This window comes from Mus caroli, unplaced genomic scaffold (genome assembly GCF_978045245.1).
Source record: "Mus caroli unplaced genomic scaffold, Mus_caroli_1 scaffold_8, whole genome shotgun sequence".
NCBI lineage: Eukaryota > Metazoa > Chordata > Mammalia > Rodentia > Muridae > Mus > Mus caroli.
This window is the reverse complement of record NW_028227263.1, coordinates 48,752,631-48,776,486: the sequence shown is the minus strand read 5'-3', so window position 1 is coordinate 48,776,486 and position 23,856 is coordinate 48,752,631. Positions and strand designations below refer to the sequence as shown.

Genomic DNA, 23,856 nt, shown 5'->3' with positions numbered 1-23,856 from the left:
TCTTTTTTTTTTTTTTTTTTGAACAAAGTGGTGAATATTTTATTTGTTTCTCTTGGTGTTGCAAAGCCAGTGCTTCATGGTGGGAAAACAACAGCCAACACATGACAAAACAAAGACAGCACTCTCCTGCCTCTGACACCGTACAACACTTCCCTGCATTCCCAGGCATTTCCAGTGAGAAGACACTAAGTCTCTGACCAAAATCCAGTGGTGGAAATGGGCAAGTTACAAAATTATGTAAGCTACACCACTGTTATCCTGAATTATGAACTTGTTATAACAAGTAGGTAGGGTCTCACACCATGTAACTGTGGCTGGTCTGGAACTTCTTATGTAGGCCAGCCTCAAACAAACATCTGCCTATTGGGTGCTGGGATTAAACGGTGGTTCATCACCAAACCCAGCCTCATAACCACTTTTCACCACAGATGATCTTAAGAATTCTAAACACTAGAGCTTAACCCCTAGTCAAATACTTAGTATGGCGATTATCAAAAATCTGTACGCTGTATCTGCATCCATTGGGAAGTTGGGGGTGGGTCTTAAGTAGCACTGTCAAGAACAGTTTCTCTCCGTCAGTATTGCTAAAAGTTATTTCAAGTCTTCTATTCTCCACTAGTTTAAGACAAGTATGCTGGAGCAGGTTACATCCAGTTTTATCTGGGAGTAGAGAGGTGCCATGGTCACCCCTCAATGGACTTCACGTATTTCTCATATGTTTCTTCACTCATCATTCATCCAGCTCAGAAGGGCACTCAGTGTCATCCTGGTCAGCCAACCGCCTTCCTAACAGGATTTGTTGACAAGTCCTGGGTTTGCAAGCCCTGGGTTTGCGGCAATGGCTTCACTGACTTCGGTTACCTCTCCTGACAGAGGAGAGTAGAGTTCACTGGCTGCCTTCACACTCTCCAAAGTACCAAACTCCTCTTGTTTTTTCAATTTTGTCCCACCTTCAGGCAGAGTACAGTAAACAACATCACCCAGTTTTCCTGTGCAAAATTACCTATTCCCACTGTTCCAATACCATCCTCTGTTGTTATCCATTGGAGTTTCTCTGTGAATTTATGTACCGACAGCAAAGCAGATGTGGGTGCGCAGCGAGTGGACGGCTGCAGCGCTTGCTCAGTGCCCAGAGCCTCGGCGGGCAGGAGGCCAGGGTGGCAGAAAGGCTTGCAGGCCACAGCCCCACTCATAGTGACGTGATCCAAGGTCCCCGGGGTAACTTCCTTCTTTTTTTTTTTTAATGTAGGTTTTGGAGAACAGACTTGGGTTTGCCATCAAACCCATTCTGGACTGAGCTATCTTCCCAGCTAAGCTGACATTGTTAGTTAATATTTTTTATTTTTAATTATAGGAAGGAATTTGCTTCTCCTGCCATGTTTTCATCCGCTGGAAGCTTGTATTTTTTGTTTTTCATTATGTTCTTTATGCACTTTGATGCTTTGAGGAAAGTATCCATCAGACAACCCTACATGTAGGAAATGTTGTTTGAAAACAAACAATTAAGCCTTTTATGTTGAAACGATATTTCTGCTTGTTAAACATTTCCTTCATTAAATCCTAGTTATTATGCTCCTTTGACCATTCTTCATATGATTTCAAATATTGGTGGTGGTTTTACTTTATATGAAAAGATACCTTTTCATATATAATACACATTTGGGTTGCTTTGGTAAGGTACAAAAATTTTAATGTACACCCTTGTATTCTAGAGGGGTTTGTTATTTTCTGTTTTTCTTTTATTTGCTATGTTTCTTTTAGTAGTATTCTCTAAGGATTAGTTCTGGTATAAAGCATAATACTATTTGTTCATGCAGTTGTTCAGTTTGGTCATTCATTCATTCTGTGTGCTTGCTTATTTCCTCCCACGATAAGAAAGTCAAAGGGGCCAAATATGGGTGGGGCACACCTTTTTCTCAGCACCTGGGAGGCAGCAGCAGCAGCAGGTGGGTCTTGGTGAGGTGGAGGCCAGCCAGGGCTACATGTTGACTCAAAAAAAGAAAAGACTAAAAAGTAAAGTAAATGAAATAAAGGGGTTGGAAGAATAACTGAGTGGTTATGAGCACTGGCTTCTCTTCTGAACACAGTGGCTCACAACCATCTCTAACTTCAGTTCCAAGGTATGTAGTACCATCTTCTCACTTCTGAGAACACCAGACTGGTTACATAGTGCATAGATCTATGTCTGTGCAGAGAAAACACTCATACACATAAAAGATAAAAGTAAAAACTATATAGAATATGAAATGGGCAAAACATTTTTTTCTTTTCTTTTTTTGTTTTCTTTCTGTGTAGCCATGGCTGTCCTGGAACCCATTCTGTAGACCAGGCTGGCCTTGAACGCAGAGATCCACTTGCCTTAGCCTCCTGAGTGCTGTGATTAAAGGTGTCTGCCTCTGCTAGTGCTACCACCGCCATACTGCAAAATAGACATTTAAGAGGCAGTTAAAAGGAGCTAGGGAACTTTAGATTCGATTTTTTTCTTTTTTTTAAGCATTTCAAAAGCACTTGATAGTGTTGCAAAGGACCTGGGTTTGGTTCCCATCAGTCACATGGTGGCTCATAATTGTCTGTTATCTAGTTGTAGTAGTCTAATGCCCTCTTCTGGCCTAGGCACAGAGCATGCTTGTGGTACACTTCCATACATGCTAGCAAAACACTCATGCACTCAGTCATGTTTTCTTATTTTGATTTTCTCCCATTTCCTATGGTTACATAGTTCTGGGCCTGGGCATGGATCGGTGATTACGAGCATATATTGCTGTTCCAGAAGAGCTTTGCAGGTTCCCAACACCAAGGTTGGGTAGCTCACAGCCACCTGTGAGTCCAGCCTCGGGGGGCCAATGCCTCTGGCCCCTGCCAGCATTTGTACGTAGACGCACACACTCCCCACACCCTGTCTGTTCTCCCAAGATTAAAAACTAAAATTTAAACAGTTCTCTTCTTGGGGGAATAAAATGCATGGCACATGGTAAATGTGGAGGTCAAAGAGCAACTTTGAGGAGTTGGTTCTCCTCTCCCTTTACACAAGCTCTGCGGCTTTGGAACTCAGGCCATCAGGCCGGCACAGCAAATGCTTTTACCTGCTGAGCCATCTTTCTGGGCCTCTTGACACTGATTTAGATGGACAGTTCGTTGTGTAGTTTAAAAGTCAAAACACATTATTTCTTTAGTGTTTTTTTTTTTTTTTTAATCCTGTAACTGTGTGCATGTGTTGAGCCTGGTTCCAGGTTCAGCCTCTCACACTGCAAAAACAATAAAAAAATCAAAGGAACTCTTTTGTGTCTCTTATTCTGGCAAGAAAATGTTTATCTTTAAAGGTTTCTTTCTTTAAGCCATCTGTCGACATTCCTCAGTAAAGTAAAACTTCCTAGTGTATTACTCAAAACCACCTATGTTGTGCCTCAGCTTCAAGGTGGAAGCACTTGTGGAACGAGTGCTTGCTCATTGTCCCCTTGATTGTAGTTGTGGGGGTGATAGTGACTTGTAGCTGGTGATGCCTTTTTTTTTCCCCTTCGAGACAGGGTTTCTCTGTGTAGCCCTGGCTGTCCTGGAACTCACTTTGTAGACCAGGCTGGCCTCGAACTCAAAAATCCACCTGCCTCTGCCTCCCGAGTGCTGGGATTAAAGGCGTGCACCACCACGCCCAGCATATCTGAGCCTATTTTGTTCTAAAATAATTTGTATATGTTAAATTGCCTAATAAGTTTTCAGGAACCCACGTGGGTATCAGAAACTGCAGATAATACTGAGACTTACATATAGATAAATTTTAATCTATAAATTTATATAGATGTACAGTGAAAAGAGTCTGTGATGAATGGGTGTTGGCTGGTGCTGGGGCTTAGGGACACGCTAGGCACCCAGCTCGACTAGTAGGATTCTTTTCCTTCTTGTTTGTTTGTCTGTTTGTTTGCATGTTGGCTGAGCATTCTGCCACTAAGTTGGCTGTGTGTGTGTGTGTGTGTGTGTGTGTGTGTGTTTGTACATTTCATCCTTCTACCATTGTGTGGGTTCCAAGGATCAAACCTTTATCACTGAGCTATCTTGTTGGGTCTTCCTTTTAAATTTTTATATACCTCCATTTTCTACTACTGGCCCCAGTTTTTTATTATTATTTAAAAATTTAAAAAGAAATTTTTGAGTATGAGCATTTTGCCTGTGTGTTTGTCTGTGCACCACCTGCATGGCTGTCAGAAAAGGGCATTGGATACCCTGAAACTAGAATTACAGAAAATTGGCTTTAACCTGCCATGTGGGTGCTAGGAATCCAACTCTGGTTTTCTGGAAGAGCAGCTAGTTCTCTGCTGAGCTTCAGTTTTACCTCATCTTCACAACACCTTCTTTTATTATTGTTACAGTTATTTAGGGTTCGTACACTACTGTACAGGTGTGGAAATCAGAGGACAACTTGCAGGAGTTGGTTCTGTCTACCTTGGGGTTTGGGGTTTGAACAGGTCATAAGACTTGTCATCAAATGCCTTTGCTACGGAGTCATCTTCTCTTCCCGGTGTTGCTTCCTTTTGTCCTGATATACAGCTGTCTGCAGTATAGAACTCTGCTTCTAGAAGATGTAATGGGCCTGTTTGTTAATAATTTTGAGTATATGTTGACTGGATGATTGCAGACTTATCTGAATCTAGAGGGATGCTTTTGAACAGATCTGGTTTGTAGTGCTCTCCTCTAATTTGCTTTTTAAGCTCCATTTGGAAAATGTTCAGCGCCCTTTACTCAGCTGATGTATAAAACAAACGAGAGACTTCCAAGTAGCAGCATTGTAGGGCTAATTAATGTCATTTAATTACAGGTCAGTATTAATGCAATGGTGTCTTGGTATGAATGTACAAGATTGTCTGAGTTTAGTACATTTCAGGAAACCCCTTTATCCTGAAAAACCAGTTGGCCACCCTAAAACGGCACTTCTTCTAACGTACTTGATTATAAAAGATATTACATGTTTACTATAGAAAACCTGATAAGGATAAAGCAAAAAATAAAATAAAATAAAATAAAATAAAACAAACACCAGTAATTACTTTGTGACCAAAAAACCATCACTGTTGCTCTTACGATCTAGTTCTTTCTGGTCTTTATTGTAGCCATTGATACTGTTGTACTTACTTACTGGAATTATGTGATAGAATCTATGTTTATTTTTGTACTTAACATTCTATTCTAACCATTTTTTCCAATGTGTTCTTCTTTTAAGAATGAAGTTCTAGGTATAAACAGATGTATTTGTTACCGAGTGGTACTTGTTTATACTGTTAGTGCAGCTGGGTGCACATCTGTCTTTTACTACAGATACAGAACTTACTATTGAATTTTACCTTCTTAGATTTGTATACTTTTTGGATAGCTCAATTTTACTTTGGAGACAGAGTCTCATGTAGCCCATACTGTATCACTTGAGGATAATCTAGTACTTCCGATCCTCCTGTGTCCTCTTCCCTGTGCTGGGATTACAGGCATGTGCCATCATCACTTTATGATGTGCATGGTTTGGGGGCTCAAACCCACAGTTCTGTGCACAATACCAACTAAGGTAGCTTCAGCAGTTAGAACCATTGAACTAGTCTGAATTGTTGGTACATATCTATAGTCCTTTATGTTTTGATAGCTTTAGTTTTATCTGGAATTGTAAATATTGTCTTAAGAACACTGAGTAACTCTTTGGCACACTTGCACACACAGTGTCTGTTAAAACTGTCAAACCTTGCATGGATCTCACTTTCTTACTTGCTCACATACACATCTTCAGAAGAGACTGATGAGAGACACGAGCTGACTCGGGGACTGAGAACAGACACTTATCTTGTAGAAGACCTGAGGATGGTCTCCCACATCCAGTTCAGGCAGCTCTCAACTGCCCCTAACTGTAGCTGAAAGGAATTTGATACCTCTGGCCTACATGTGCATCTGCACACATACATAATTAAAAACAATAAAAAATAAATATTTTATACATTGTTAATGGGATTTTTTTTTGCATTTGGACTACAATTTTCTGCCATCGCAGTTTATTCAATTAGATTATCAGGTGTTTTGAATGTCTTATAAGTAAATAATCTATGATTCTATCACAGGAATAATTCTTAGACTAGTTGGGCAAATGAAAGTTAGAATAAATAATTAGGATCCCTCCTAGTAACTGCTGCTAAAAATACACATATAGCAATATGTAATAAACACAAGATATTATTCATTTTTATAGAGCATTAGAGTTGAAACTTAAATGGAGCAAATTTTAATTGGACTTTGAGAATAATATGATTACTATATTAGCTATCATTGAGAGCTTGCTTCTGCCATTTCCTGTAGGCCTTATGTGTAATATAATACATGTATAGTAAGTATACATGTATTATACTATAACTGTCACTATATACTAATAACTGTCAGCTAGAGCAGATACTCTGACAGTTTACAACTGTAGATAAGGCCAGAAGCAGACCCTTACCTGGCTTGCTCAATGCCTAGGGCTCGGTCCCTAGTTGACCATCAGAAAAAAAAGTGCTAATGTTTCACTGAAAGATAGGACAATATGACTCCAACTTTTTGGAAAACATATACAATTAAAGATAGAGAAACCAACCCTGAAAGCTCCCGCAGTGACTGCCCATGGGGATAGGCATATGGGCATTTTCTTTGTCTCTTCTCATTTTTCCACTACAGTGTTTTTGTTACCTTGGTGACCTGAAAAACTCAGTGACTTGTATACAAGAATGTTTCTCACTTTATAAAAACAATTTGGCTTTTGAGAACTGTTTTATGAAGCATTTCTGGTTCATATTTTTGAGAAAGCCCTTGAGTTGGGGCACATTACTTCAACTGTATAAATATCTGCATTCCATCCAGAACACCGACACTAAAAGTAGAAAGCAGACACCTGAGTCTATATTTTAACATCTAGAAATTGTGACTCATAATTTCTCTTCTTATTGTCAGTTTTTTTTTAAATCAAAATATCCAGTTACAACAGGCTTCATATTGAAATTGAAATGAGTATTGCATCGTCTAAGTTTTTTTTAACCCAGAAACTTGTGTTCATATAAACTTTTGTTCTGGTTTTAGAAGCATCAAAAGAAAAGGAAAAGACAGGAGCTGATGAGCGATCAGTGGATTCCGGAAAGTGCTCTGCAGCCAGCGCTCTAGAAGAACCAGCTGTGAAAACTGAGAAAGCAGATGAAAAGGAGCTTGTAAAACTGCCAGTCATTGTAAAGCTAGAAAAGCCTTTGCCAGAAACTGAGGAAAAAAAGATTATCAGTGAGGAAAGTGATTCTTTCAAGGAAAATGTCAAACCCATTAAAGTAGAAGCAAAGGAATGCAGAGCGGACCCAAAAGATCTCAAAGGCAGCTTGGAGCGGCTGGGCTCGCAGGAGCCCGAGCGAGCCGACTTTGGTAGCAACATCAAATCTCAAGACATCACAGAGAAATCTACTGAGGAAACAGAGAAGCTTAAAAATGATCAGCAAGCCAAGATACCACTGAAGAAACGTGAAATTAAGCTGAGTGATGATTTTGACAGTGCAGTCAAAGGACCTTTGTGTAAGTCAGCTACTCCAACAAAAGAGCTTTTGAAAGATGCCACAAAACAAGAGGAAGAGACTTGTACACGGGTCTCTACCATCAGTGCTTTGAGTCATGAAGGGAAACAACTTGTAAATGGAGAGATTAATGATGACAAGGTAATTCCAAATTTTAAGACAGAACAAATGGAAATACAGCTTTGTGATACAAAGGAAGATAATGCTAGCATCCCTGCTAAAGATGGGAATGCCTACATGGAGGGAAATGGTACGGAGTTCTTAAATTCTGTCATAACCAGCACAAAGACAAGTGAGCTTGAGAAAGAGGCCCCTCTAGGGAAGGGTATAGATAGCTCTGTACCTGACATAGAGAGCCTCAGTCAGAAAGGAAGGTTAGAGGAGCCTGGGCTTCCGAACATGGAAATGCCTCTCGAACCTTCTGAGAAAGCCACGGATGTCTCTTTAAAACCCACTTTGTCTGCCACGGAACCCTGCAGTATGAAAGTTGAAGAGAAGGCCCCCAAAAGTAAGAGTGAGAACCACACCCCAGGCATAGAATGCCTGGAAAGGGTGGAGAAGGCCAAGAAGACCTCCATTGATAAGGACATCCAGAAATTGAGTCCAATACCAGAAGAAGTTGTAAGGGGTGCTCTAGAATCAGAAAAGTCAGGTCCTTGTGAAGTGGCTGAAACTCCTCTCCCACTCGAGATGACTGGGGCCGAGGAGAAACAGACCTCAGAAAAAAAGGATGTAGACTGTAGTAGAGGTTCAAGTGAAAGTCAGCCCCTTGAAAATGCAAGCCCAGAAATTCTAAAAGAGGATTCTGAGTCCTCGAGGGTAGAAATGGCCAAACTGGACAATGCCCAGACTTCTGGCGTGGAGGATACTTCTGAAACAAAGGGCTCTGTGCAAAAAAACAAATTTAAATATAAGTTAGTTTCTGAAAGAAACAGTACTGCTTCAGAAAATACAGAGCTCACCTCTGAAAGGAAGAAGGAAGGCATCAAGTTGACAATTAGGATATCAAGTCGGAAGAAGAAGCCAGATTGCCCCCCACAGATTGTAGACTCAGAAAGCAAGGAAGAAAAGGCGGGGAAGGAAGAAGAGAAAACAAGTGTGGGTCGAACTTTAAGAAGGTCTCCAAGAATATCTAGGCCCACGGCAAAAGTTGCTGAGATCAGAGTCCAGAAAGCTGATAAGAAAAGAGCTGACGGAGAAGATGGAGTGGAAGGGGAGCCGGCATCTTTGCAAACAGCAGACAAGAAGGAACACTTGAAGAAAGCAGAGAAGGATACAAATTCTAAAGCAAGCAAGGTAAAACTTCCACTGACTTTTTAATGGAAAAAAATTTTAAATTACTTTATTAGTCTCTGTTTGACGTGTATGTGGAGATCAGAGAAGGGCTTGCAAGTGTCTTCTCTCTTTCTGCCATGTGGATCACAGGGATCAAATTCAGCTCACCAGGCTTGGCAGCAAGTGCTTTTACCCATTGAGCCATCTTGCTGGCCATTATGTTTTTATTTTTTTTGCATGTGTATGTATGTGATTTATGTATGTGTATATGTGGACTCTGTGTATGTGTGTGTGTGTGTGTGTGTGTGTGTGTGTGTATACACTGGGTGGCTTCTTTATCCTTCAACCCTTTATTTGTGAAACAACTTGAAGCTCAAGGGATCAGCTCAGCTAGCTGCCTGTGAGCTTTAGCAATCCACCTGTCTCTACTGCCACCCCCAGGGTTACAGGAGCGCACTGCCATGTGTGGCTTTTTATGTGAGCTCTGGGCTTCCAGAACCCAGTCCTCATGCTTGTGTGGTAAACATTGTATTGATGAGCCATCTTGTAAGCCTGTGTTCTCAATTTTAATTAGAAAACTAATTTAGATCAAAATTGTTTATAGCTTTGTGTTGAAATAGCCATTCAAAGACAATAATAAATCTTCCTCTCTTTTCAATAATTATACCCACATATTAAATTTCAAACCATACAGTGATTCTTTTTCTATTGCAAGTAGTTCTAAGAATACCCTCTAATATATATATTAGCTATCACACTAATAAGGAGCCTGTAGGATGCTAACATGAAACTGCCCATATTAACAGTTTTGTGATACATTGTTCATGCCTTTTTCCAAGCATTCATGTTTATAAATATTCATTACATTTTAAAAATAATTGGATCAAACCTGTTTATTTTACTGTGAGCTTTTCCACTTAACAGTATTGTCTCTATATTTATTTGTGGCCACATAGTATTTTATAGTGTGGATATACCTCAGTTTATTTAATTACTCCCTTATTAATTGACATTTAGGTTGTTTCCCATTTTTCACTATTACAGGCAATGCTGCATTGAAGATCCTTTTGGACATAAGTGAGTATTTCTTTAGAATAGACTCCTGGAATTGGAATTACTGGGTCAAGGGGCATGTGTATTGTAAAATTGATAGTCATTGTCACATTGCCCTTCAGACGCCCCGTTAGTGTACCACCCATTACCAGTGTATACAAGTGCCCATTTTTCTCATTTTAATCATTTGTTTTATAAGCAGGAATTTTCTTTTCTATGACCCTTTTAATTTTTACCAAAATCAACACTAAGACTTTACTCTGTGGGAGTTTGCTGTTGAAAGTACTCCTTCATTTTATTGGCCACATTATTATTCATTGTCATTTATCCTTTGTGCCCTGAAAAATGGAATTTCGAATTCTTTTGAAACCCTTTTTTTCTTATGTTGGAATTATTTGTTCTTTCCTAGAGGCCTGTAGCATAGTAATGCAGTGACATAGGAAAGACTGAACTGATAATAAAATGGTATATCAGCTTCATCTCTGGATCACAGGCATCTAAATGCATCTCTGACCTGCTTTACAGTTTTTGTTTGTAATTTAGAACTTAAATGTTTGAAAAATAAGCATGTCAATATATATTCCTGCTATTGATAGCCTGTAAGTAAGTGTTCATGGCCTTTGACCCAGAATCCTGTTCAAGGAATTTATCCTAACCACAAAAATGGATGTAAATATTAACATCTATGAGGGTACATTGTGAAAGTGAAAAAATGGGAAACAAACACCTAAATGTGTGGATAAAATCAGTACAGCTATTTGGTCATTTTCAAGGACCTCCCCCCCTCACCCCTACACACACACATACAGGAAAGAATAATGAGAACACATCCCAAAACTTAGTAGATAGACCTGTTGACAACTATAACAATTTCATCTTTTCTTTCCGTATCAGCTAAATATTCTCCAAGGGATATGTAGTCTGGAAAAATATGAGAAAAATTCTTATGTCCAATTATCTCATTTTTAATTATTTAAGGTAAAACCCAAAGGAAAAGTTCGATGGACTGGCTCTCGGACACGTGGCAGGTGGAAATACTCCAGCAATGACGAAAGTGAAGGGTCCGAGAGTGACAAGTCCTCTGCAGCCTTGGAAGAGGAGGAAGGAAAGGAAGGTGAAGAAGCAGTCCTTCCAGATGATGATGAACCTTGCAAAAAGTGTGGCCTTCCGAACCATCCAGAACTAGTACGTACCTGCTAAGAGAGCAGTGCTTATCTGATGGCTATACTGTGGTTATTTGGAGTGAACTTCTGCTCCTAGGTTGTTGTTTTGTTTTGTTTTTGTTTTTGTTTTTTAAAGACAGGTTTCACTGTTGGCCGTGGCTGGCCTTAAGCGGGTAATTACAGTGAACTATTACTGTGATAAAGCACTGTGACCAAGGCAACTTAGAAGAGTTTGGGTGGGCTGGTGTGGCTCCAGAGGATTAGAGTTGATGGCAGAAGGAGAGCATGGAGATAATTGGCTAGAGAATCATCTTCGAGCTCACCTCCTAATCCACAAGCAGGGGATGGAGAGCATCCACTGTGGACATCCTAAGTCTTTTGAAATCTCAGAGCCCATACATACTTTGCTTGAGCAAGATCACACTTGCTAACCCTCCCCAAACACCCACTAACTGGGGACCAAATATTCCAGTTCTTGAGAACGAGAAGGGACATTTCCTTAAAACCACCACAACTGTCATAATGAGCCGGGCTGTGAAAGCTAAGGCTTTCCTGCTGAGGATACTGAAGATGTGAGACCGTGCTGTAGAGTCAGCAATGCTTGTGTTCCTCATACCATTTCCTCCCACTACCCCAACAGAGTGGCTTTAAAACATAAACTCTGGGGACAAAACAAGTGTGAGGAAATAAGTGGAGTGAGCAGAAGTGACAGGAAGGCTATCCGCAGGATTTTCATTTGTCACGCTAAGCAGTTGGGCAGTCCTCTTTCTATGTACCATGGCAGAGAGAATGATGATAGAAGTCGAAGATCTATAACCTGGTGGGTTTCTTATGCCCCACACTTGAAGATAACCCAAAACCAAAATTAGAAGCAATGAGAAACCCCTATTGTATTAGTAAGATATATGGTTCTTATTCTTGATGAACAGAAAAGTGATCAATTCAGTAAATCTAGAGCTCTTGTCTGTGCTGGGTGTTTTAGTTAAAAGCAATGAGTTGTTGCCTGAGACTTGGAAATTCTTATATAGTGATAATTATTTAGTGGAATTTGAGATTTTTTGCAGTGAAAGACAAGTCTTCCTTTTAGAAGTAAATGAAATTGTAAAGATTATTTTTAATTCTTTTTTTTTTTTTTCTTTTTCGAGACATGGTTTCTCTTTATAGCCCTTGCTGTCCTGGAACTCACTTTGTAGATCAGGCCTCAAACTCAGAAATCCGCCTGCCTCTGCCTCCCGAGTGCTGGGATTAAAGGCGTGCGCCACTACGCCCGGCTCTGGCTCAATTTTTAAATGTTTTTCACATCCCTAATTATCAGATCTATTTCATTGGCTTTATATAGATACCATACAGTTCATGGTAGTATACTAAGAAATACTGAAATACTGACTTCACCAGAATTGGTGTCTTCTCATATCTATAACAAACTGAGCACTCTGGAGGCTGAGACAGGAATAGTACTGATAGTTTAAGGCCAACCTGGTCTATGTAGCAACTACCAGCCTAACCAGATCTATTAATAGAACAAGGCATTGTCTCAAAAAAGAAAAGAAGAAATGTCATTTTTTTTTAAGATTTATTTATTTATTATATGTAAGTACACTGTAGCTGTCTTCAGATGCTCCAGAAGAGGGCGTCAGATCCCATTACAGATGGTTGTGAGCCACCATGTGGTGGCTGGGATTTGAACTCAGGACCTTCGGAAGAGCAGTCAGTGCTCTTAACCGCTGAGCCATCTCACCAGCCCCGAAATACCATTATTTTAACAGAATGCAGATGTTGATATTACTGCACTTTATTTCAGATTCTTCTGTGTGACTCTTGCGACAGTGGATACCATACTGCCTGCCTCCGCCCTCCGCTGATGATTATCCCTGATGGAGAATGGTTCTGCCCTCCTTGCCAACATGTACGACCCCCAGATTAACTGTTTCCAGCCCTCTGTTTTATATTCACTACATTAGCTGTATTTGCCAGTAGTGTGTTCCTCTTGCCTGGGCCCTGCCTTCTAGTGTCTTGTCTTCTCTAAAACATCTGGCTTTTGTAGGACCATCTTTTCTGCTACTCAAATTTGCAATAAATATAAATAGCACAAACTTCGGATACACACACACATACATACACACACCCACACACACACACACACACACATTTATTTCTGTAGTTTACTCCTTTCTTAAAAGATCCTTTTTCATGAGTGAATCCCTTTTTGTGTTAGCACTGGAAGAAACATCAGTGCATTCTGTATAGATTCATACTTTCTTATAAAACTAAAGAACAGTAAATTTCTGTTCACGGCCTGTTTCACAAGTCTAACCTCGGTTTTCAACATAATGGTTTTAGGCCTTTTTCTCTGAAGTTTCTGTCTTTGGCTCATCATAGCTTAATCTATGATATCTTTTATACTGTTTTGATCCGATTACTATGTAGCATTGTTTTGTTTTGTTTTTTCGAGACAGGGTTTCTCTGTGTAGCTGTATTTTTTATATTAACATGTTTTATTTTATATATATCATATATATATTAAAATGTATGATAGCCTTTTGCTTTTAGTATAGCCTTGTTTTGAATAGTAATGAACAGAATACAGTTTTGACCGATGAAAGCAGGGTAGGCACAGAGTATGTCCTTTTTTTGTTTGTTCTTTGTAATGGTTTGTTTGGCTGACATGCTTTCATATAGAAGTACCCTGCTTATCATCTGTTAAGTGGATCCTGGAGCACCTTTTAAAGTGTGTTCAATATTCATTCACCATGTAGTCATTTTCAGCTTATGGCTTCATAGTCTTACGCTTAATATTAAATATGTGATGTATGGTTATATTCTGGTATGAAAAATAACACATATATATTGCTCTGTCAGAAACTACTGTGTGAAAAATTAGAAGAACAGTTGCAAGATTTGGATGTTGCCTTAAAGAAGAAAGAGCGTGCAGAGCGAAGGTAAATTGATATATGCCTCAGTGTTCTCCTTGGGAACTTGGCAGTACCATTTTCTTGTAGTTTTAGATGAACACATCCATCTAAATCAAAGACTGGCAAGCTACCGCAGGTAACTCTGACCTGCTGCTGCTCGTGCACTGCTTACCAAAAACACTATAAAATCATCTCATAGTGTAGGAAAACTACATGATAGTCACGTTTCGTATCCAATAAAGTAAACAAACTTTATTAGAACAGTTTTTGTGTGCTTAACTGAATTGCTGAACTGTGTAATAATCCATTAAAATATACTGTTTTCATTATGTCACTGCAGTGTAGACTAAAACAGTTAAAGTAGCTTCGTAGAGCCTAAGACTTACTAGGGATTCGGAATACAATGTTTATGTTCATTTGTGCTTTCTTTGATCATTCCATTTCTAAACATTCCTTCAAAGCTACTACATGCTCAACAGAATAGAACAGATTAATAAATAAGTCTATTTGCATTGAACTCACACTCTACTAGAGAATGCAGATATAGAGAATAGAGACCCATTGGGGGGGGGTGGGTATGCGTTTGCATGAGAGAGAGAGAGAGAAATTGGGTTTGTGCAGGTAGACATAGAAGACACAGTTCCAGTTGATCAGAGAGAGATCCCATGAGCAAGGGGAGAGTGGAAAACAGTAGAAAAATGGGATGGGACAGATCTCCAGGAAAGCAGAGGACGTCCAGATTGCAAACAGCTTTGTATACCTGTCTAGGGAATTACAGGTATTCTCTGTAGGTAGTGGTAGAGTCATAAAAGGCTATGCTCTTCATTTCAAAAAATGTGTCCTGTAAGTCAGAGAAATGAATGAGAATTGGAATGTTGCAATGGGAAGTCTGGAAGTAGGGCAACCCTTGTAATGGTAGAGTAGAGTTGGCTTCATGTAGTCTCTGAAATGATCCCTCTGGCTCTCATCCATCTTCAAAGTACAAGAGCACCCATTCCCTAATCCCATTGCTTTCTCCTTTGTATCCAGCATTTAAGCAACATTTTTCGAGTGCCTGTTTTATATAAGGGAGTGTGTTCAGTTTGAGAAAGCATACCTTAAATGGCTGTGTAGTCCGTAGGAACGAGGATTCTGACGATGAGTAGTGACTAGCAAGGGTCTACAGACCTGCAGTGTGGCTTTGTGGAATCTGCTGGTTTAGAAACCTCTGTTTTGTGGTGTGTTAATGTTAATGACACCTAGTGGTGTCAGAGATAGTTTAGGAATTCAGAAGTGTGTTCTTCCAAACTACATTTACTAGTGCTGTGCTTAGCAGAGAGTTGAATTTAATTAGGGGTTGGATTTTCCAGGTTAGAACAGTGGGAAGGAGAAAAAGAGACAAGGAGTTTGAAAGTGTATGCAAAGGAGTATTTACCGTGAAGGACTGTGGTGTGTCAGCCAGGTGACAGGGCTAGTCAGGTTTAGTACTCAGTAGGGACCCGAGTAAGCGGAAGTTCTACTAGAGTACAAAAACCGTAGCAATTAGTATATAAAGTAGAGACACTTGGAAATTGAGTTAGTGGAGTCAGACAATAGGATGTGTAAAACTGAAGTTTTTGAAAGAGTGGAGTTGTTAGTAATGATAAGATCTGCAGTATCACTCATCTAGGTAGTGAGATTGGGTGGACAGCATCCTGCCAAAAGAGACTGGGATGAGCAATCATGTCTACCTTACAGATTCTGTACAGCAGCGAATCCATTTAAAGCCATGATTTCTCTGTTTAGATGAAATTATACCTTTTCATGTTTCTAGTAGAGTTAGAAATGGTCTATAGTCAGTTGATAACTAATTGTGAGGGCAAAAAACATAACTTATGTTATCTACGGATTTCAAAGCTTGGTATAAATCTGTCCATGATGAACATGAGCAAATATCTCTTCAGTTGAATTAAGAAGAGAAATAGTAGGCAAATGAAAGCAATTTCAAGGTTTAAAGGAGAAAATTAGTTTTCAATGAATGCAATTATTGTAGGAAGAGATGTATATCCCATATACTTAATATCAGAGACTGTTGAAACCATGAAATATATTCTGATTGTCTTGGTCATTATTAATTACTTATATCTTTTTCTTTTTTTTAAAAAAAAAAAAGACATGGGCTGGAGAGATGGCTCAGTGGTTAAGAGCACCGACTGCTCTTCCGAAGGTCCTGAGTTCAAATCCCAGCCACCACATGGTAGCTCATAACCATCCGTAATGAGATCTGATGTCCTCTTCTGATGCATCTGAAGATAGCTACAGTGTACTTAGATACAGTAATAAATAAATCTTTTAAAAAACTTATTTATTTTATGTATATGAATACCCTGTATCTGTCTTCAGACACACCAGAAGAGGGCATCATATCCCGTTACAGATGGTTGTGAGCCACTATGTGTTTGCTGGGGATTGAACTCAGGACCTCTGAAAGAGCAGTCGGTGTTTCTAACCTCTGAGCCATCTCTCCATCACTACTATCTGAAATCTTACAAAGTTTTAATCAAAGTTATTTTATCATTTTCATAAATGTAATAGCTTCACCGCCTAATTATAAGATTCTTGTTATCAGAGGCAGGAGTTCATAGCACATTAGAAGCTGCATTTCAAAGGCTCTAGACAAGTAAATGCATTAATTTCCTTTCAGAAAGAACATTACAATAAGCCAGAAAGAACAGTTTCTCTTTTAGTTCAGTTTAATGTACTTTGGTATTCAGAGCTCAGCTGCCTTTGCTGGACTGGGTTAACATTGAGAGGTCCAGAGCAAATTCCTATTGTATAGAGTTGTTTGTTATTGGTTTTTTTTTTTTTTTAATCAAAATACACAGTTTTATGGCTTTTGGTTTTCTTGCAAGCAGAACCATGGAGAGGTCATTAAGAGTCTGCATGCTTGTTTCTGGCTCTATGGGAATCTTTATTTGCATTGTTGGATGCAGAGCCATGGGTTTCCATTGCAGTTTTCATCTCCAGATAAGAAATAAGTGACTTTATTGTCATTCTCTGGAGCCTTGAGATGGTTTTGTTATATGCTATTAGTTAGTCATTATTTTATAGTGATGTTTATTATCATAGTCTTATAATTTATACTACATTTATAACATTACCCAAAACATCTAATATGCAAAAACCTTGTTTGTCTAATCAGAGTTAGCTTTTTATCTTACTACATTGTCAATTCACAGTTTGAAATTTCTTTGTTTATTTCAGTTCAAAAGTACAGCTTTCATATATGTAAGAAAGTTTGTGCTTTTCATCTATACTAATTCTCTACTAATAGGGTTTCACTTTAGTATTGGTAACAGCCTCCTAAGTACGATGAAATTATAATTTTATTACTATCTGAAATGATATTTACATATGAATTTTATTTATAGCAAATCTTATTTTATACTTTTGGTCTTGATTTTAAGGAAAGAACGTTTGGTGTATGTTGGTATCAGTATTGAAAACATCATTCCTCCACAAGTAAGTTTCTAGTTGATAGGTTTTTGTTTTTGTTTTAATTTAAAATCATAATATGTATACATGTTTTCCCTGTATGTCTATGTACCTCATGTATGCCTATTGCCTACAGAGGTCAGAAGAGGGCGCTAGATCCCCTGGAGCTGGTTGTGAGCCACTCTGGGCGGTGAGCACGGAACATGAGGCCCCTCAAGAGCAGCCATCCTTAACCTCTGAGCTGTTTCCAGTCTAAGTTTATATAGCATTTGTGGAAGAGATGTTGTGTGCTTTCTTACATTTCATGGAACTGTGTGTCTTGTTTTAATATTTAACATTCCTCTTTTATTAAGGCTAGACATTTTAAGCATTTGTGGAAAGAACTATTGAAATTATTATATATAAATAGATAACCCAAAAATGTGATTATTGTATTTAAACTAAATTTATAGCTCATTGCTTTGGGGTAATATTCTATTGTTTCTATTGTAAATGGGGCAATTTGTGGTTAGCTTTATAATGTGTTATTTGCATAAAATAACTAAAGAATAGCTTGGGAATAAATTACTTTTAAACTGGCCCTTACTGAAACTTTAATTTCTATTATAATTTAATTTCTTTGAAGAAATACCATTATTTAACATTTATTAGTCTATAAGTAAGGGTACCTCATCAGTGAATGTTCAGTAATTTCCAGCTTGATTTTGTTGTGAGTTTTGTTACTGTAGCAGATTTTTGGCAGGGTATATAACCCTGGCTGGCCTGGAATTCAGGGCTCCACTTGCCTTTACCTCTTGAGTGCTGGTTTTGAAGGCTAGGCTTAGAGCTATGAGCCATCACAGTCAGCAGGTTCCAAGCAAAGTCTTACTATTTTATTCTTTTCACAATTTTTTTTAAAGTTTTTTTTTTTTTTTTTTTTTTTTTTAAAGTATATGTGTACACTGTCATGTCTTCAGATACACCAGAAGAGGGCATCAGATCTCATTACAGATGGTTGTGAGCCACCATGTGGTTGCTAGGAATAATTGAACTCAGGACCTCAGGAAGAGCAGCCAGTGCTCTTAACCATTGAGCCATCTCTCCAGCCCATCTTTTCACAATTGTATCACAGCTTTAAGTAGCTTACCAAGTTGTTCTTCAGTTTAAATCAAATCATCTCACGAATTGAGCATACATAATGTAGTCAGAGTTTTCTGTGTATCATGTAATTATTGGTTAGCTGATTGAAACTGTAGAAAAACTTCACTCTTGTTATTTTAATACAATTATGAACTCACAGAAGTATAAGAAAATCAACAGAAATACTTCATTATTGATCTCCAATTTTTTAATTTGTGTAAGTAGTTTTGCTGTGTATGTTCATTGTAATAGATAATCTTAGAAATTCACATCATTTGTGTATGCTGCCTAGGTAGAATGTGAAAGCTGCTAATTCCAAGAACTGTTTCCTGGTCATACCTGTACACTTTTATCTTTAAAGGAGCCTGAGTTTTCTGAAGATCAAGAAGAAAAGAAAAAAGATGCAAAAAAATCCAAAGCAAATGCGCTTGAAAGGAGATCAACAAGAACAAGGAAGTGTATTAGCTACAGGTATGAAGGAAGAGAAAGCTGCTGTTGTAGTAAGAGAGTCTGGTTTTTTTCCAGTTAGACAAGACAGAAGTGGATGGTGTTCCCAACTTAGTGATTTTTAAGTATTACATTTATGTCACTTGGTATCCTTGGGTATAGAGTTCCAACCCTTCCTTAGCTTGAGTCAGGTCATATGTTCAGTCCACACACCAGGCACACACTTGCGTGCACTTGTATGCACAAGATTCCAAGGTTCCAAGCAGAAGTTATTTGTATATTCAGTGAGGCTGAGTTCATCTTAGGTCACCTGAGCCCCAAACTAAGATGAATCTTCCATATAAAGCAACCATAGAGATCTTTTTTTTTTCTTGTTTTTTACTTTAAATCCAAAAAATAGTTTTTTGAGCAAAAGCACATTTATCTAGTTGTAAAATTTGATCATTTGTATATGAATTTAAAAATATACTTATTTTCGATAGTAATTATATAATAATCTAAAAAATCTAAAACTTTACTGATTCTTTGAAGTTTTTCCTTGTTTATTGTCTAGAGTGTGTGTGTGTTAGAGTACCTCCACATATACTGATATTGTATGACTCCTGCTTTTCTGTGTAGAAATACTATCAACTGGATAGCTTTCAAAAAGCATGTGTTGATTTCTCACAGTTCTGGAGACTTTATAAAGTCAAGATGAAAGTACCAACAGATTGGGGAGTCAGATTTCAGAGCCTGTTTCTGCTTATCAGTGGCACCTTCATGCTTTGTGCTCATAGGATAGACGTTCTCGAAGATCTAGTGTCTGGTGTGGGTCTACTTCCTTAGATAGATAGATAGATAGATAGATAGATAGATAGATAGATAGATAGATAGATAGATAGATAGATAGATAGATAGATAGATAGATAGATTGATAGATTGATAGATTGATAGATTGATAGATTGATAGATAAATAGATAGATAATTGTCCTCCTGTTTTAATGTCACATGGCAGAAGATGCCAAGAGATTTTTGTTTTCTCTTTTTTAATCCTGTTTAAGGAGGACATTAATCATATTCGTGCGTGAACCATACCTTAAGGTTGTCACATGTGAGTTGGAATGGGGACAAAACCAGACTGATGCAGACACTTTGTGTATGTAGTCTATAGAAATCAAACATATACAGCTTAGGGTCTGATCACTGTGCTTATTTTAGATTTGATGAATTTGATGAAGCAATTGATGAAGCTATAGAAGATGATATTAAAGAGGCTGATGGAGGAGGTATGTGTTTGTTTATTATTCTTTTTACATAATTCTACCAGCAGATTATTGTTTTCTCCAAAGCTAACACTGAACAAACTGTCTCATATTTAACATAATCTGTTGACATAGTGTTAGTGTATTAAGTCAGAACTTTGTAATTATTAATTTTTATATGATATAATACAAAAGTTAATTTTCTTTATTGATCAAACAATTTCTATCTGATTCTAATTGGAATACTCAGTTAACTTTCCTATTGTCTTTATAACTACAAAGCCTCAAATATATGGATAATTCAAATTTTAATGACTGTATAACTTAAAAATCAATTTACTCACTTAATTACCTTTTCTTTTTTCCTTCCTTCCTTCCTTCCTTCCTTCCTTCCTTTTCTTTCTTTCCATTTCATTTTGTTTTGAGACAGGATCTCTCTCTGGTTCTAGTTGTCTTGAACTTGCTGTGTTGACAAGACTGTCCTTTAACTTACAGAGATCCTCCTGCCTCTACCTCCTGAGTGCTGGGATTAAAGGCATGCACTACCATGGCTGGCCTTTAATTGCCTTTCAAAACAGCATTATAGAAAAACCGGAAGGTTTTTTGTTAAGGCATTAGATAGCCAGTTACTAATGGTCTGATGTAGAACCTTCTGCTTTCTGCTTGTTACTGTAAAATAGTAAGAGTGGATGAGTAAGCCTTTTGTTTTGTTTTGTTTTGTTTTTAAGAAACTAACCTCATAGCCTTCCAGAATTGTGTCCTTTATTTACATCTTTATCAACTTTTTTTCTGTCCTTATTCAAGGATATTTTTGAGCAACTGCTAACAGGTATGAGGTTTTGTTTTCAGAGTGAGGAGAGTGGTCTCAGATTGGCTAGTGTTGACAGTTGGACAACTTTGTGGCTAAATCAGAAAACTCTGAGTTGCTTTTTTTAAAAGATGGGTCTGGAGAGATGATAAAGCAGTTCAGAGCAACTGCTGCTCTTTCAGAGGACTAGAGCTTGGTTCCTAGCACCATGTACGTACGCACGTATGTACAGCACATGCATGCCTGGTACCCAGTTCAGCTCCCAGTATCTACTTATAGCTCCCAACCATACTAACCGAAGTTCTGTGGAGCTGGACTTCCATCTTCTGACACTGAGTATCAGACATGCATGTGCTGTGCATACATAAACACTCATACAAATAGAGTATTGAGCCAGGTATGGCGATACAAATCTCTAATTCAGGAACCTGAGGCACAAGGTAGTTTAGGGCCAACCTGGGCTGCACAGAGAGGTTTTTAAAGAGACTTCCACCAAATAAAAGGCAATGAGAAAAAAGAGGGAGTAGGGTGGGCATCACTTGGTGGCATAGCAAGTCAAATGTAAACTAGGAGTCTCTGCCCTGTAAATATTAATCCTTTCTTTAGAGCATTATCAGCTGATGTTGTAAGGAGCCTGCATATTTCTAAGATAAATTAAGCAAAGGAATGGCTGCTGCTCTGACAAGTTATGGGGAAGGTTCAATAAACATGTAGTTACTTCTTCCTTTCAGGAGTTGGCCGGGGAAAAGATATCTCCACCATCACAGGTCACCGTGGGAAAGACATTTCTACTATTTTGGATGAAGAAAGAAAGGAAAATAAACGGCCCCAGAGGGCAGCTGCTGCTCGCAGGAAGAAACGCCGGCGACTTAATGATCTTGACAGTGATAGCAACCTAGATGAAGAAGAGAGCGAGGATGAATTCAAGATCAGTGACGGGTACGTGGCTAGGGGTCAGTGTGCAAAGTCCTCGGAGAGCCACACTGCTGTGGCTTTTCTTCATCTATATGGATTTGCAGGACATTTAAAATAAATTTGAGATCACTGGTTTTGATTCATTTTTAGATTAAAATTAAAGATATGTTTATACTAGTTTAATATTTAAATTTGATTAACTGCAATTGAGGTTTCATTTATTGAAAGCTTTCTCTATACAACCTTCTACCAAGTTCTTCAGTAGTTTTTAATCAAGTATGGTAGATTATAAAGACGCGTCACCTCTCTGGTGCCCTCTAGAGGTTGGATAAGGGATAACTAATCCAATATTAGTATTACTTCCATTTATACAGAACAAGTATAAACAGTATTGTGGAGTTTTTCCTTTTGCTTTGTTAATGGATGTAGTATAATAGATAAGTATACAAAATCACAGAAAAGTTCCTCTGCCTTGCCTGCCTCTGTAACAGATAAAATTAGAGTACAGAAGATAGTTGCTCAGGGAAACCATAGAATAAAGAAGTTAGAGTTGGCATGTGTAGAATGGGTATTTTGGGCATCCTTGTAAGTTTAGAATTAGAGGCAGTGTGAGATAAGAAAGCAACCAAAACAGAGAAGCCACATGTTCAAATGCCAAGGCATATTTAGGAAACTCCCAGAAAAGCAAGAATATGGGGATAAAAAAGAACAAAATCACTGAGTGGGGTTTTCTTTTTTTTTTTTCTTCTTTTTTGTCATGCATATAATTTTGAACTTTGTCCTGAAAATGGATTTAAAAAAAAAATACCCAAAGGGTTGAGGCATGAGATGAAAGGGGAAACCTCAGCCTCTGGCTGGGTGAGTGACTCCCAGCACCAGGCTAACTAAGCTGAGCAGGTAGACATGTTTGCTCCCTAAGCCTGGCAACCTTTTCTTTAGAAGCCATGTAAGGGTGGAAGGACAGAACCAATTCTGCAAGTTGTCCTCGGAAGACGCAGGCACAAGTACTGTATTTCTCCGCATAATAAGAAGTCAAAGTTTTGTATTAAAAATATCCGGCTGGCTGACAGAAGAAGAGTAAGAAGTTAAGAAATAATGAGCCTTTTCAAATGTGTTGGATTTAAGATGTACCCAAAGAGGTCAGTGCAATTCATGTGTGAATTACAGCATTTATTCTCACAGCTTCTTCAGAGGGTTAGGTGATAGAACATACATTTTATCGGCAAAGTTGACGTAATTTTCCAAATATATCTTCAAATTTACTTAATGTTTTATTGGATTCTTTACAGTGTGTTTGGAACTTTGAAAAACTGGTTATCACTTCTAAATGTACCAAAACAAAACAAACACTGAGTGTACCATCGTGATGTATCTGGCTTTTCCTGGACAGATCTCAGGATGAGTTTGTTGTGTCTGATGAAAATCAAGATGAAAGTGAAGAAGAGCCACCATCCAATGAGGACAGCGACACTGACTTCTGCAGCCGAAGACTGAGGCGGCATCCTTCTCGGCCAATGAGGCAAAGCAGGCGTTTGCGGAGAAAGACCCCAAAGAAGAAGTACTCCGATGACGATGAGGAGGAGGAAGAATCCGAGGAGAACAGCAGAGACTCTGGTAAAACTCCTTCAGTCTGTATCAGAGCAACTCAGTTACTTCCTGTGACTTCTCGGGTCACAGGATGTTGGAATTACTCAGCCGTGACCTGTCCTGATGAGACTGAAATGTTTTTCTTATGACTTACAGTAGCTTTTCTCATACAGAGCTATCTGAGAAAATTCACACAAATTAATGTTTCTTTCCTTCATGCCAAACTCTCTTAGAATGATAAATTGTGATGAATCCTCTGGTGCCACATATTTCTGAGCAGATTTTGAGACGTTGGAAAATGAATAACCAGTTAACCCAACACGCAGCAGGATTTC

General features: G+C 38.5%; 1 protein-coding gene and 1 pseudogene across 1 annotated transcript in view; one reads left to right on the top strand and one right to left on the bottom strand.

The window, feature by feature from the left end:
- Positions 1-23,856, top strand: part of Rsf1 (remodeling and spacing factor 1) — a 111,290-nt gene that overhangs the window by 75,441 nt on the left and 11,993 nt on the right. Inside the window, exons 6-14 of the mRNA XM_021166138.3 lie at positions 7,075-8,843; positions 10,854-11,060; positions 12,840-12,944; positions 13,898-13,977; positions 17,376-17,430; positions 18,884-18,993; positions 20,168-20,235; positions 21,751-21,958; positions 23,325-23,548. Coding sequence (XP_021021797.1) covers positions 7,075-8,843; positions 10,854-11,060; positions 12,840-12,944; positions 13,898-13,977; positions 17,376-17,430; positions 18,884-18,993; positions 20,168-20,235; positions 21,751-21,958; positions 23,325-23,548 — 2,826 coding nt within the window. The remainder of the gene's footprint in view (positions 1-7,074; positions 8,844-10,853; positions 11,061-12,839; positions 12,945-13,897; positions 13,978-17,375; positions 17,431-18,883; positions 18,994-20,167; positions 20,236-21,750; positions 21,959-23,324; positions 23,549-23,856) is intronic.
- On the bottom strand, positions 684-4,329 carry LOC147002932 (glycine cleavage system H protein, mitochondrial pseudogene; annotated as a pseudogene).